Below are 15,139 nucleotides of genomic sequence, written 5' to 3'. Positions count from 1 at the left end.
GGCTCGGGACTGTCAAAATTTCCCCTTTTCCCACCCTCCCTGGGACACAGTCCAGATGCAGATGACAGGATACACAGGTTGTCCTTCGCGAAACTGAACATGGTGGTGCAAGCTGCCTTTCTTTTTCTGCTCTGTCACAATCTCTCTGCCCTTCTCAACCTCTTATGCCCAAGAGCTACTCATCCTGCCCCCAGCCTCAAGCGAGACCACGCACAGAAGGAAAGTCTTGCAGGGTCTGTGCCAGTTTCTTTCCTTTATGTGCTCTGATGTCCACCATAATGGCAGACCTGAGAGCAGCAGGAGCTGGCCTCAGGGAGAAGTAGTCGTTTGGTCTGGAGGAGTTCAGCGGAAGAAAACAGCAATCAGAAAAGAGGCCTCTGGTGAACCTATGTGGCTCTGATGGCACTGCTGAGCCTGGAGGAACCTCTTAGCGCAGCACAGAGGCAGGTGAAGATGCACGTTGCAAATGGGGCCCCTCTGCCCAGTGCCAACAGCATGATGGGCAATTCTAGCAAGGAGACCTGAGCTAGTCCTGGGTATAACACAACCCGTCAGTGATGGGTAAACTGTGGGTCTACGTGGGAGACCCAGGATTAGCTGGCTACCAAACCATGAGCTGTGTTATTTTTTGTTTTAAATCAGACATGTTTCTTTAATGGATGGTGTAGGAGGTCTCTCCTGTTGCCCCAGTGACAAAAGAAACCTCCCTGCTTTTCACTGCCCTAGTGGGGGGAGCTGAGGTGTTCACTGTTTCCTCATTCCTCAGAGTTCATTGCTTAGGCTCACCACTCCTTAGCTGAGTTCAGTTATTTAAGCAGGACAGCCCAGGAGAATATATCATGCGAAGGACAGGGGCTGTGCAGAACAGTGTGGGACATTCGGGCACCCGGTGTTTGACTTCTCTTCATAGATGCCGTGACCATGGCATCCCAAGGCCAGGTCATCTTCTGGAGGTATGGTATTATCTGCAACTGCTTTGGGAGAGGGGAGGGAGGGAATTGCATTTTCCAGACTCCTCAGCTGTATCACCCTGCTGCCAAGGAGCTTCAAGACAGCAGTTCTTTGCAGCTTGACTCTATACTGCACTTACCCAAGCTAATTAAATACCAGTACAACTTCTTTTGTACAATCAGTAAGGCCACGTAGCTGCCAGACACCCATGTGCAGGTCATCGACTGGAGAGACATGTCCTAGAAACTCTGCATGGCTGGAATACGTTACCTCAGGTTTGAATGCTGTGGTAGGTTGGGGTATCAATGGCTTGAGAAAGGCTCTGTGTTCCTGCTGTTGTAGGTTGGGATATCAATGGCTTGAGGAAGGCTCCCCGATCCTTCTGCTGGCCCTCAGACAGTTGCTTGCTCCCATCACATCAGTGTGCTGTGGGGAGAAAGGCAGAGGCTGTGCTATGGCAAGTTTCCTTCCTGTGTGGATCAGGGAAGATGTGTGAGCTGGTGTGTGCCTCTCATTTCAATAGCCTGTTTCCTTTGGAGCTATTGACCCAGTCCTCATGAACTACAGTCAGAAGAAGTATAGTGGGGAAGGCCATAAAAATATCTACCTCGTATCCTTATCTCCTGATTAGTTGAAAATAACCCCCGCCAGATGGGTAAAGTGGCAAACTTGCTTCAGCCTCCAATGAACGTGGACCAAGCTTACATCTAAACCTGACTGCTTGAACAGAGTCACCAAAAAGCTGTGTCTCTTCATCCCAGGTGGGGGCTTTCCAGGCTGGCTGGAGGCAGAGGCTCCAGCGAGGTGTGTGAGACATCCTTGCTTGCATTTATTATGTCAAAGAGGTTTCAGCTGTTACGAGTATCAGTCCCACCTGAGCTGAACAGCAGTGGAGAGGACAGTCCACGTGTGAACAGAAGACACCTCTCACACACGAGCTGTGCTCCAGCTTTCTCACGTGGAGTGTCAAGGAAGAACTAAACAGTAATATTATCTGCACCTTCTCACTGACAAAAGTGAGATTGCTGGTAGACATAATGTAACACAGTATAAATAGTCACTGGGCATCGTATTCCTCATGCGTCTGGAGTGCATGCAATAACCAGCTCTGTTACTCTCAAGAGGCAGCCCAGCTGGCTTTTGTCAGGCAAATGCAATAACTGATGCATGTCAAAAAATTCCCGCCTACCCCTCGCTGCTCTGAGAACCATCCTCTGGCTCTGCCGGTACCCCTGCCCGCCCCGGGCAGCTGCGCGCAGCCAGACGGCAACAGATTACTGGAAGCAGTGGGTTTCTTCAAGGACATTGGCCTCTTCAGGCTGATCTTGAAATGCAAAAATAGCCCAGAGAGAGAGGTGGATTTTCCAGGAAGCTTTAGAGGAGCAGTGGAAAGTCTCTATTTATTTCAGGGAAAAGCAAAACAAAATTAAAAAAACCAAAACACTAAAAAAAACCTGAATTGCTGAGAAAAGTTGAGCTCTGCAATCATTAACCAGTCATTGGAATGGAAACCCCTTCATTTTGGGTTACCCCTGCCATGGTGTTTCTTTTCCACAGTAAGCTTTGACATAAGGAGGAAGACAGGGGACCTTCCACCTCTTAGTCTTCCAGGTTTTTTGATCCTCACACCTCTAAGCCCATTCCTGAGGGAAAGCTTACTCTGAGCAGAGCTAGAGATCAGGAGGGTTAAGCCTCTGCTACCTGTCACAGCGGGACTGCGAGCCTCTCTCTGTCCCCAGGCTGTGCTCGGCAGCATTCAGGTGGGGAATGACTGAATTTCATGCCAAATTCTGTTTGGCTGATCAGGAACGGGACCACAGAAAAGAGGGTAAGATGCACAGAGCAGCATCCTGCAGGCTGCTGAAGCGGTGCCGGGAACCAAGGGTGGCATCAGGGCTCCGACGCCTCAGCCGTCTGCATCAGTCCGTTTCCATGCCTCTCAAATGCAGGGGTGCTGATGCACAGAAAACTGCTTTTCACTTGAACTGCTGGACCAGACTGTTGCAAAACACGGCTACCGTCAGCATGCGGCCAGGTTGCCAACTTCCTCTTGTTCGCTCTGCTCCAGAGCTACCCAATATGCACAGGGGCTTCCAGGCAAATATTTTTAAGGCCCTTGTGATTCTTGGATCTCACAGTTTCTGCAGAGGAAACTCCAAAGGGTTCTGATTTCCCCTTGTTCCTGGCAAGAGTTGTTGAAGTGGGCAGTGGCATCTGTGTACCCAAAATTGCCATCCCCCCTGTAACAAACAAGCAGCTTTTTCTGTCAGCCCTGCTGCTGCCTTAAACCAGGGGTGGGAAGCACCTCTCTGGATGCAAAGCGAGCTAGGCTTTGCATCTACAGGGGCAGATGGCACCAGCAGGGGACAAAAACATTGGTGCTGGCCTGTTTGTGTTTGTCTGTGAGCGAGCTGAGGATGGTTTTACCTAGCAGAGTGTTAGGGCAGAGGTGGTGTTCAGGCCAGAGGGTCCTTTTGAGGACCAGAGGCAAGTGTGGTGTCACCTGAAGTGTTCAGGGACTGCACGGGAGGGAGTCCTGGCTGCTTTCCTCTGCCATACCCCCTCCAGCATTTACCGATGAAATCCATTGTAACCTGCAGGCAGCGTCCCTCGGCTCCCAGCAATTTCTTCCCTGCTTACTCTTGCAAAGGAGGATTTTAATCTAGGGGGGTGAAGGCAAGTCACAGCTCCTGTGTGACAGCATGGCGCGGCTGCTGCTTGCTCTGTGCTTCCCCGGCGTGAGAGCTGAGGCTGCTTGTGGCAACCTTAGCTGATTTTATAGCAACTATCTCAATCTGGATCCATAGAAATTGGTGGAGCTCCTCAAGGAGGTAGATGTTATTCAGCACATGCAAGAGGCTTGGTGTCTGCCCTGGGATAGGAAAGCACAAGGTTGTCCCACGGTGAGCCTGGCCGAGACCCCGAGTGACTCAGGGTTGAGCCCTGTGGGACATGACCAGTCTTTGCTGGGAGCTGTCACGCTGTGGGATCCACATAACCCAACAAATGAAATCCCCATCCCGCAGGCCTCCAGGGGAGGTGGTGGCCACTGACAGGTCCCCAGCTGCCCATGCCCACGGCTGGAGGATATCCACTGCTTTCCTTTGGGATAGGGTCAGCTGTGACCGCAGCTGCAGGGCACCCGAAGGGGGCAGGCGGAGAACTGCTGTCCCCCCTGGTCATGAGTGAAAGCTGGTGAGAATGGAGAGGAAGCCAAACATATGTCACCTCCCAGCTCTGAGGGCGTCTAGGCAGGGGGGTCTTGGTGCGGATGTGAACACATATATGGACTCGTATGAACCTTTATATAAACTTATCACATACTTGTGGTGAAATACTGTTCTGATTCCTTCTCCTGAGCACACTGGCATGTCCAGACAGGTCTTCCTCAGACAGCTTTCCACTGACTTTAAGGATGAAGATGGAAGGGAGACAGCAGGAGGGCAATCAAGCCTTCTGCAACATCTCCCTTCCTCTCCCCTCCGTCCCCTCTTTCAACCCATCTTCCCTTTCTCCCTTCCCTGCTGCTCCATGTTCACATGGTGCAACTCCCTAGAGCCCTGTATTAGCCCCAGGGTTGTGGTGTCTGCGGTGACTGAGGTGCGATTGTGCGAGTAACTGATGGAGGCACCCATTAACAGTGGGAGGATTTAGCAGCTGTATGGATGCCGACAGGCTCTCCTGTGGGAGGCTGCCTGATGTGTTGTGAAAGAGTGTGCTGCAAGCTGGCAAACGCTGCTGAACGCAGCTATTTTTGTGTGGGCATGAGAGCCGTGACGTCTCGCAGCCTGGTCCTGCCTGGGGACGAGATGGGAAGCAGCAGCTCAGGGGTTTTCTGTGTACAAGCCCTGGGCTGGCAGTCCCAGATGCTGATGCAGAGTGCGTGCTGTTGGTGCCTGTGCCTCTCACAGCGTGACTCCCTCCAGCATCTTGCTGGGCATGCAAATGGGGTAAAGTCCCCTGCGAGGAGCTCCTGCAGCTCTCTGGGCTTCTCCTCCGACAACCCTGAGCAGGGCTGAGCCCAGCACACTGTGACACTGTGGGGCATGAGCATGGGAGTTGCTTGCCCCAGGATATACCTGTGGGTTTTTGTGGGGAGCTGCTTCAGGGCTTGCTCTGGTGGACAGCTGAGGTCACTGCCACAACGCCCCAGTCCACCTGAAAATGTGCCCAGGACCACATGTGACAGCGCCACCGGCTGTGGTGGGAGCCTGCACCCGGCCACGCTTTCAGGGCTTGTCCAAGCCGGGGCTGCACTGGAGACAGGTTATGCTCGGCAAGACTCGAGCTGTGCTGCTCCATGCCACACTGCCTGTCACCTCCTCTGCCAGGGCCGGGTCCTCTCCTTCTCAGTTTCCTCATTCAAGAGCCCTTTATCCATCTCCACACGGGAGCAGCTCAAATCTGACCAGCTCACAAACCTGGCCCTGTTTGCAGCCCCCTCTTGCCCGCTGCTTGGCTTGTACTGGGTGTCTCCGGGGGCCAGGGGCCTGTCTCAGTGCTCTGCTCACCTCCCTGGGCAACTGGTCCCTCGCAAGTGACTGCCGGGCTTGCTTATGCACCAGGGCATGCAGGGAGGAGCAACCTCCACTGGGACCCGCTTGTGAGAGATGACTCGTAACTCCCAGAAACAGCGCCTGAGAGAAACAGGCCCGCAAGAAAAAACAGCCTGAGAGAGATAAGGGATGGAGGGGAGCAGAGGTCCTCTGAGCTGAGGAATGTCTCAAACACTCACAAGTAGCAAAACTATAGTCACGGGGTGGATAGTGCAGGGTTTGGAGCTGATAAGGCTGCCTGGACAGCACAGGATGGGCTGGAGGAGGGAGCCCTGTGAAGGCAGGATGGTTCTGCTCTGGTGCGTCTTATAAAGTTTCAAGGGCCATCTGCCTGGTGAACGACCTTTGCCTCATTAGCCACGAAATGCATATTAAAGTTGACACCCCTGCATATGCTGATGAAGATTAACAAGATCACGCTAATTACATCATCCCACGAAGCACCTTACCCCTCCCCATACAAGGGATACAGAGGTATGGGGGTCGACCTAGGGGACGGACCCAAAGAAAGTGTGTATAAATCAAGGGGGGAGCGAGGAGTGAAATACAGAAAGAAAAAAGAAGACATGAAGAAGGGAAGAAGACAGATGCATCCCTGATGAACTCAGATGGGACCAAGACTGGTGATCTCTATTTCTCTATTCTCTCTCTCTCTTATTTTCTTTTTCCCTTTTTCCCTCACTTCCATTAAGAAATCGCTTGCCATAACTCATTGTATACTTAGCCAGTTATTGTGTGTCCAGTGAGTACATTGTGGGAAATTAATTAATGTCTGTGCATGGACTTTGAGACTTGTCTCACCATTGTCCACTCTGTTGGGGATTTATGAATCTAAGTCACTTGTCTCCCTTGTCTGAGTGGGACGTGACACCACTGCCTCTTCCCAAAGGCAAGGCCTGGGTCTCCTCTCCTTCTGCCACGTGGTCCCTCACCTTTGGTGACGAGTGCTCACCCAAATGTTTGTCACTACTGCGGTCATGTGCTCCACCAGTCCACCTTGCCCTGGGTCTACAGCTTCTCTGCCTCGACCTCCTTCCTGCTGGCGGCTCTGCAGACGTGCACCGTAGGCGTAGGGTGAGAAAGGAGGTGGGCTGTGTGGTAATGTTGTCCTTTCTTTTCTCCCAAAATAGCATGACTACAGTCATTATCATCCTGGCTGCGGTGATTGCCCTGATCATTGGGTTTGGTGTCTCAGGTATGTGACTGCTCCAATTTCTCCCTGTTAGCAGCAGGGTGATGAACTTCTGCCCTGTCACTACCTCCATGTCTCCATCCTGTGCATGGGCTGAGGTGTGATCTTGTGTGGAAGTGCCACCTACAACCTTGACAAAGGCTCACTTTATGATGATTATATGCCAGATGGCTGAATTAAGACTGCAGAGGTGACTTTAGTTCTGGCCTTTCTCAACAAGATATTGCTCCTTGGCATTAAACCACAAGGAGCTGTGCTCTCCTTGGAGACTGGGAACTCTTATAGGTCTGAAATAATGCAGAGATTTACACACACACACATGTGCTCAGGGCGAGTTAAAAGACACCAGCACTTGGCGCTCAGAGCTGAGTGAGGAAATCCATTATGGCTCTTAATTTCTGCCAAAACTTGCCAGCGGGCCGGCCCCAGGCTGAGCAGCGGCTGTGCAGGTGTGAGCTCCCGGTGTGGCGGGGCAACTCTGTTTTGCCCCAGGAAGTGAGTTCCTGACCTATGCTTTCATAGCAGAAATTAAGGCTTTCATTTGTTTTTTTATTTTTTTCTGGTGTGTCAGCAACTGAAACGTTCAGCTCCACCTGTTGCTCCATGGGAAGCCAGATGAGGCGAGGAGTCGACAAATGTAGCGTAGCCTGTGCTGCTGGAGATGTAGTGCTGTGTTAGCTGAAATTGAATGACTCGAGCGTGTCCAGAGAGGGGCAACGAAGCTGGTGCAGTGTCTGGAGCACAGGTCTGATGGGGAGCGGCTGAGGAAACTGGGGGGGTTTAGTCTGGAGAAGAGGAGGCTGAGGGGAGACCTCATGGCCCTCTACAACTCCCTGAAAGGAGGGTGCAGAGAGGGGGGATGAGTCTCTTGAACCAAGGAACAAGCAATAGGACAAGAGGGAATGGCCTCAAGCTGCGCCAGGGCAGGGTCAGACTGGCTCTTAGGAAGTATTTCTTTGCAGAAGGGGTCGTTGGGCGTTGGAATGGGCTGCCCAGGGCAGGGGTGGAGTCCCCATCCCTGGAGGGGTTGAAGAGTCGGGTTGACCCAGTGCTGAGGGATCTGGTGGAGTTGAGAACGGTCAGTGTGAGGTTCATGGTTGGACTGGATCATCTTCAAGGTCTTTCCCAACCGAGATGATTCTGTGATTCTGTGAAATTTCCTTGGGCTTGGAGCCCTAAACCTACACATACAGAAAATCCTGAACATACCATGCACCTTCTCCCAGGTGGGAGGAGATGATGGTATTTATTGAGAAGTCGGGCAGCATCTGCCAGGATGGGGCACATTCCCCTGCTGCCTCAGAGATGACAAAAATGTGTTGCTCTGTTGGCCAAAATGCAGCCTCCTCGGGGCGCGCTGAGTGAAGACACTAGGGAAGGGCTGTACAGGAAAGAGGACCTGCCTCGAGGAAAGAGCTAATTCTCAAGCTTGCTCCTTAGGATTTGACTTGAGAAGTGATCTGTGTCCCCAGGGAAGGGAAACGCTGAGTTTTAAATGAAAGAAAACAGTTTGGATTCCAGTAAGGGTGAAAGACCAGCCTCGTACTTCTCTGCCAGCGTTATGCCTTGCAATCACATTTATATTGCATAAAGGAAGTCCTGACTAAGAAAAGACATAAAAATCATGCTCTTGTGGCAGCTGCAAAGAGAAAAATCCCTGATAAGCAAGAAAACACCATGCAAATTCTTCTCAAACTAATAAGAGGAGCTACTTTTTGAAGCATGCTGCCTGCTAAAGAAATGCTCCTGTGCTTTATCTTGGTATCTAAGCCATAGAGCTCTGCTAGCAGCACTGGTAGCTGCTCCCTTGCAATGTGCTGGTTCCCATTCAGCCTCGGGGTTGGTGTCTGACAGCCGCAGAGTGGTCTGGCCTTTCTCTATGCTCACTGCCTTGCCTTTCTCATGCTGGATTGCTTTCTCCTTGCAGGAAAACGCTCCATCAGCGTGACGGCACTGACGTCTCTGGGGAACATCGGCCAGCGCAGTGTCCTGGGCTGCACTTTCGAGCCCGACATCCAGATGGGCAGCATAGCGATCCGGTGGGCCAAGGCAGGAGTAGCTGGGCTGGTTCACGAGTTTCAAGGGGGGAAGGACCACCTGCAAGAGCAAGATGAGTCGTTTCAGGGCCGCACGGCAGTGTTCGCAGACCAGGTGATCGGCGGCAACGCCTCCCTGGAGCTGAGGGATGTGCAGCTCTCTGACGCCGGCACCTACCAGTGCTCCGTCACCACGGCCAGAGGGAGTGGAGCAGCAGTGCTGCAGTACAGGACGGGAGGTGAGGGGTATGAGAAAGAAAATCCTGCTGCAAAACACAGGCTAACGTAGCTTGGTCAGACCTACTCGTGGTTACGCTGATGCTAGAGCCTGTGTGAGCAGCACCAGCTCCTCCAGTAGCCACCATCAGGCCTTGAACCCCTGAGTAGGACTGGGATTGGGTTGTTTTTTACTTTTCCAAAGGTGTTTATGGCTTTACCCACTCTTTCCACATCCTTGTGATGGAAAAGATTATTAATAATTTTAATTGTCTCAGTTGTCTTTTTTTTTTCTGCTTGCCACGTGTACTCTACCAGCTACTTAATGGACTAGAAAGAGCCCCGAAGAATGGGAGTAGCTAACTGATCTTATAAAGATCCAGATTTTATACCTGTTAAAGATAAAATGATAGCTTTTTCTCTCTAGATTTAAAATATACCTCCAGCCAGGAGAAGGGCTGCATAGTAAAAATTGTAGCCTATTTAGTATTTTTTTCTGTTTTTCTAATGTATTTGGTTTTTAAAAATTGACTAGCAAAGCACCAAACTGCCCATATCATCGTTATCTGAAGTATTACATATTTGCTAAATTCTTCACCTTCTTGTGAGTCAACCACAAAAGACGCACAGACACAGATGAATTTTCACTTGCGGGAGCTTAATTCTTCTGAGCTCTCTGGGCTTGGCCATCGTGTTCACCACTGGCACAAAGCAATATGCTCCCACTGAACTCAGCAACATTTCACCCGTTTCTGTCACCTCTGGGTCTTTCTAATGAAACTGTGGTGAGTTACACTGACTATACAAAGGGGATAACGTGAGCCTGCACAGGTAGGTGGTTTTAGTGTTTCTCTGGCTGGCTTTTGCTGGCATCCCTGAGGTCCCAGTGCATCCCTTTATCCCAACAGCTCAAGTTGGAAGAGGAAGATCTGTCAGACCTCTCCAAGTCAAGGAAATGCATTTTTAGGACGGGTGACCACTTTTGTGGTGAGGCCAGCTCTGTGAGGGCATCCTCTGTGCTTCAGGCCAGTCATGGCAGGACAGAAATAACTAGCAGAGCTCTTGAATGAGACAGGCTGCTTTTCTGCAAGTCCAGTCTCCTCCTTTGGCCCAGCAGAGCCAAAGCACCATGGGGTGGGCACCAGCTTCTGTGCAAAAGCTTGTGACAGATGTCTTGGAGACACAGCCACTTCCCCGTGTCACTCACAGGGACAAAAAGGCAATACGAGAGTTGGTGTCACAGGAATGTCTGGCCAGTGTCGTTTCACAGACTCCCATTTCTTACTGAAAGCATGTTTTCTGCCGTGTTGCTATCTGAAGTGCTTTCCCAAGCAGTGAAAAAAAAGGCTGCTGGGCTCACAGGCCCCTTATCTTGCAGTGACAGGATGGAAGAACTGCTTGGGACTACAGCAGGCAGCAGTGAGCCTGTCTGAGGTGTGCTTAAGTCCCGTGGGGATTCGGTCTCCTACCCCTCCTTGAAACCTTGTGAATCTGGCTGCTTTTATATTGCTTGATTCAATGTTTAAAGTGATCCACACAGAAAAGGCGTTAGAGAGAACACATGAAATGCTGCATTAGGTTTTATTTCCGTTGAAATCGGTGAACTCTGCTCACCTAAAAAGCTCTTGTTTCTCTTCACATATGTATGTGTAGGAAATCTGATGAATATACAGAGACCTAGGCTAACAAAGTTTTATTTGAGGTGGTCTTGGATTCAAAACACAGCTGAGTTTGCAACCGGCTTTAAACATTTTGTTTAATCCAGGGATGTTGGCATAAAACCTGCAGCTCAGCCCATACCTTAGTCTGCCCCCAGCTTGGCTGCAGCCCCATTTGATGTCAGAGTCACATCATGAAGCCATAAATGTTGGTCAGGCTCCCGTCTCAGTCAGTGGAGAGGGTGAGTCATCTTCCCCTTCCCCCAGCCTCTGGTAACAGCAAGCATTTTTGGCACATCTCTCCCTGCTGAGAACAGCAGGTGCCTCCTTTCAGCCACCCCCCTTCAGCAGAGGTGAGCGGGGCTGTGCTGGCTGCAGCTCCTGCCCGGAGAAGCCGGGCGTGCGGCAGACACGGGCAGTCTCTGGCCGGCCAGGTCCTGAGCCCAGTCTCCGCTGGGAGCCTGGATAGCCAGGAGCTCTTGGGAAAGGCCTAGTTTATAAGCCCAAGACCCAGCTTGTAACTCTTAAGCAGAATCACTTAGACACTAAAGCTGTGCCATGACCTCAGCAGATCTTGTCAAACTTGCCCTAGGAGTCTTTAGATCCCCTGTAGCCCAACCGGTACCGAGCCTGTGTTTGGTTGGACTACACGTGGTGCTGCGCTGCCGAGCAGCAAGTTCCCCACAAATACCTGGGACTGACCGGCAGATGCAGTTGGGTGTTTTCACGCCCAGTTCCTAAACATTTGCCTTTTTCTGACTCTCTCCCCATTTTTCCCTCCCAAAGCCTTCAGCACCCCCAAGGTCCGCGTGGAGAACGGCAGCAGCGGGGACACGTTGCAGTGTGAAGCGCCGCGCTGGTTCCCCCGACCCGCCGTGCGCTGGACAGCCTACAGCGACGCCGGGGAGTACCTCCCTCACGTTGCCAACACCAGCTACGAGCTGAACGCTGAAAACATCACTCTGAAAGTGGTTTCCTTTCTGCACAACGTTACTTCTAATGCCACCTACACCTGCGTGATTGAAAACAACATTGCCAAGGCTACAGGCAACATCAAAGTGACAGGTAAGAGTTTAACACCATCCAGAGACCACAGGCATGGGGGAGGTTAAACAGTGCAGCACTGTGCATCAGGGGGTTCCTGCAGCACTGCCTGCCCTGTGTGAGCCATTTCAGTCAAGAAAGGGACCGAAATCCATGGTTAATCCAGGCCTCTCTGTTCCTGGGAAGAAGGAAAGGGTCTGTGTTTGGTCCTGCTATTTCAGATGGTTTTTATGGTAACAATTGCTCCCTTGGCGCGGGGATAGAACTGCTAGGGAACGGGGAGGAAGGAAGGACACACTTCAAAAGAATGTATTCCTTCAAATGTTAACCAAAAGCAAACCAACCAACCCAAAACCCCAACTTTTGACACTTTCTTCAGCCAGCTCAGCTTAGATCTGTTTTGTGTGCCAAACCAGCAGGCCCCTTTACTAATGGCAGTCGCTCTGACTCCAGCCCACCCGCTTTATTTAAAAGACTGCCTTTTAAAGACAGGAAAGCAAACCTTCCAAAAAGCCTGGATATCTTCTCCTGTTCTACATGAGAAGGGTCATATCTCTTCTACAGCAAGGGCTTCGCAGCAGTGGGTCTCCAGCACAAGAGGCAGGGTCTTATCTTTACCAATATTCAGAAAAATGGGGAGGAATAAATATATACACTCGTTTTGCCTTCCCTGCTGCGTTCCCCATTCTGGTAGCCTCTCACTGTTCTTCTGCTACAGATTTCAGCATTACAAGGGGGACCAACTTGCAGCTGGTGAACCTGAACACAGAGTCTGTGTCCTCGTCCCTTCCAGCCTGTCACTGGATGCTTCTGCTTCCGCTGTACTTGCTGTCAGTATAAACCCTCTATAAAACAATCAGAAACACTCTGGACCTGCAGGTAAGCTTGGAAAGGGAATCTTGGAAGCATATATGCTCAGTATAAGCATATGCAGACCCTCTTGCTGAGCTTGGTTACAGCAGATGACCTCTCTCAATCCTGCCAGAATGTGAGGACATCTTCCCCTGTGGCCATCTGTTATGACCCGGACTGGGAGTCCAGAGAGTCGTAAAGGTTCTGTGATCCCCTCAGGTTAAATTAAGGTGAAACGACACCAGATGACCAGTTAAAATGTTTTACTTGCAGTAGAAACAGCTTAAACTAGGAAAAGAATAGTAAACAATGTGGTCTCTTGTTGATAAATCTAGAAGAAAAGAAAGGAAAGGAGGGAGAGGGTTAAAAAAAAAAAAAAATAGAGATTACCAGACCTGAGACAATGCTGGAACCTGGGGTGATAATCTTGGGTGGTGGGTGTGCACCTGGCAAAGTTTTCTGTGGCCTTTTAAGTTCATCTTATCATCTGATTTGCAGACTAGAGGCAGGTTTTCCATGAACTCATTAGCATGAGGGATGAAGAAGGGTGGAGCATGGGTTCTGCACATGCGTTGAGGGGGAGTGGGGTGCATTAACCCTTTTATCCAATTGATGGTCATGGTCTTCCCCTGTCACCCTTACTTTTCCCCCACTTACCACCATTTTTCGCTGCCTTCATGCTTCTTGGGCAACCATCCAGCCTTTTGGCTCCTTCTAGGGCAGCTGTTTCCCTCTTATCAGACTTTTAGCTCCCCTTCAAGGGCACGGTTGCTAGCAAGGCCTGCATCGTCCACACAAAGTATCGGGCTTACACAATAGAGCCGATGTTTAGCAGTCCTTGTGCTTGATGAGGAACATTTGTATGGGCTACAAGGCTACAATTCCCACCATTGGTAATACAAACGCAAGGGAGTGGGGGGTGCATCCTTCGATACACTCCACGCTTCCTTGGGTGACATTCCTTAGACTAATCCAAAGGCCACAGCTTGTCCTTGAGGTTTTCTGTGTCAATGAATGTTTGAGGCATTTCTTCCTCCAGTTCCTTACACCATCCTTTCCTCATCCCCAGCTTTAGGTCCCTCCCACAGGCTCCCGATGGCTTCTCCTATCACTTTCTGCAAGCTTAGAGATTCTTCTCTCACAGCACCAACTGTCGTCTCTTACTTGTTCCCTCATTCTCTTTTCCTTCCCTTCTCAACCTTCTCTCTGGCCCAAAAGACTGATGTCTGGCTTGCTGCTCTGCGTACCCTCTGAACCTTGGCTACGCTTCATGGTTGCAAGGCAGCGTGGACTTTTTCCTCTCCCTCTTCCCGAGGCCTGCTGCAGTACAAGCCTTGCTTGCACCTGCTTTACCCAAACCCCGCTGCACAGGGCAGTAGCTTCAGTAAATAGTACCTACTACAGACAATTCCAACAGGGCTAGAGGAAGCTGAGCAAACATACCTAGACCTGGAATAAGGTGGACTGTAGACAAAGACAGGACAACTGCCTTAGTATTCATCAACTTCAGCGTGGGGTGGCAGGCTCTAGAGGTAAACTCTTGATGAAGCAGAGAGCTACAGAAAATCAGCTAAAAGAAACATCTCTGTCTTTCCACACGGAACAGTTACTACAGCTACCCTGACAGCAGGACATGCTTCATGCTCTCCTCCCTCTCAGGCTGAGAACTTGAAGAGCTCCTCCCAGTTCCAGAGCATGTAGTAGTAGCACAAACATGAAGTCAGCTGATTTGTCTTGTATTATTATTTCTTACCCTTGCCAACAACAGGATACTTCGTTTGGCTTCAGAAAGAGAGTGAGGAATGCAATAAGGAGAGTTGCATAAATAAAGGAAAAACTGATCGCAGGAAGATGTGTTCTCTTCTCTGAATAACCCAGTGACCAGAACTCTGATCATGGGCAGCTCAGAGACAAACTGGAAGAGTTTCCTGCAATACAACTGAGAGCTGATCCTTCAAACTCAGAGTACTAAAAGCAAACACATCTTAATTCCCCCCGAACAGATTGATTTGTCCATCTCGTGTCTCGTGATTCTCTGCATGTACTAATAAAACTGTAAATAAGACAACCAGTTAATCTATTCAGTCTTCTCAGAAGACTATAGTCAAACTCCCCTTCTGAAAAAGACATTGTGAATGGCAAAACATTGATGGATTAAATAGCCAGCAGGCTTGGAATAAGTGTTAGGTCTTCAACCTGGTGAACAGCCTGTATGAGGACTGAGGATTGCATTTGTAATGTGAAATAAAAGAGGAACTGCTGAGTAGTAAGCGTGGCAGCAGACAGAAGAATAATGTACATAATGAGGAGGAAAAGAGGAAGACTAGTAAGATACTACTGAAAAGTTCAAATTCAGAAGTAAAAACAGTCATTAAACATAGTTACAAGAGAGACAAATTTGCCTTTTTTGTTTTTAAGTAAGTCTGTTATCTGGCACTTCCTATCTATTTCTGTCTGCTACTATGTTATTGATATTACAGGACTACTTTCAGTTGCACTTTTAAATCAGATTTTGATCTCTTAATTTACATCACTTACAGTCAACATTTTCCTCAGGCTGAAAGGGGTTTTTTTTGTTTGCTTTTTTTTTTGTTTTGTTTCTTTGGGGAGGGCAGAGGGCAAGCTTCAGCAAAA

The 15,139-nt window shown here is 50.0% G+C and overlaps 1 protein-coding gene across 1 annotated transcript; it reads left to right on the top strand.

Annotated features, from left to right (window-relative positions):
• Positions 1-911: 911 nt before the first annotated feature.
• VTCN1 (V-set domain containing T cell activation inhibitor 1) lies at positions 912-14,833 on the top strand. The gene is made up of 6 exons (XM_074860850.1): positions 912-953; positions 6,638-6,702; positions 8,627-8,974; positions 11,396-11,674; positions 12,372-12,532; positions 14,274-14,833. The coding sequence occupies exons 1-5, from the start codon at positions 922-924 to the stop codon at positions 12,491-12,493; spliced, it is 846 nt and encodes a 281-aa protein (XP_074716951.1). The 5' UTR covers positions 912-921; the 3' UTR covers positions 12,494-12,532; positions 14,274-14,833.
• Positions 14,834-15,139: the final 306 nt, after the last annotated feature.

The sequence above is a fragment of the Strix uralensis genome, chromosome 2 (genome assembly GCF_047716275.1).
Source record: "Strix uralensis isolate ZFMK-TIS-50842 chromosome 2, bStrUra1, whole genome shotgun sequence".
NCBI lineage: Eukaryota > Metazoa > Chordata > Aves > Strigiformes > Strigidae > Strix > Strix uralensis.
The sequence above is the reverse complement of the archived record's forward strand: the minus strand, read 5'-3'. Positions and strand labels throughout refer to the sequence as shown.

Bases quoted from the DNA above. Each gene is read 5' to 3' on its own strand.
- VTCN1 (XM_074860850.1), top strand. From the start codon at position 922: ATGGCATCCCAAGGCCAGGTCATCTTCTGGAG. The intron at 954-6,637 runs GTATGGTATTAT...CTCCCAAAATAG, and splicing joins GGCCAGGTCATCTTCTGGAG to CATGACTACAGTCATTATCA. The intron at 6,703-8,626 runs GTATGTGACTGC...TTCTCCTTGCAG, and splicing joins CATTGGGTTTGGTGTCTCAG to GAAAACGCTCCATCAGCGTG.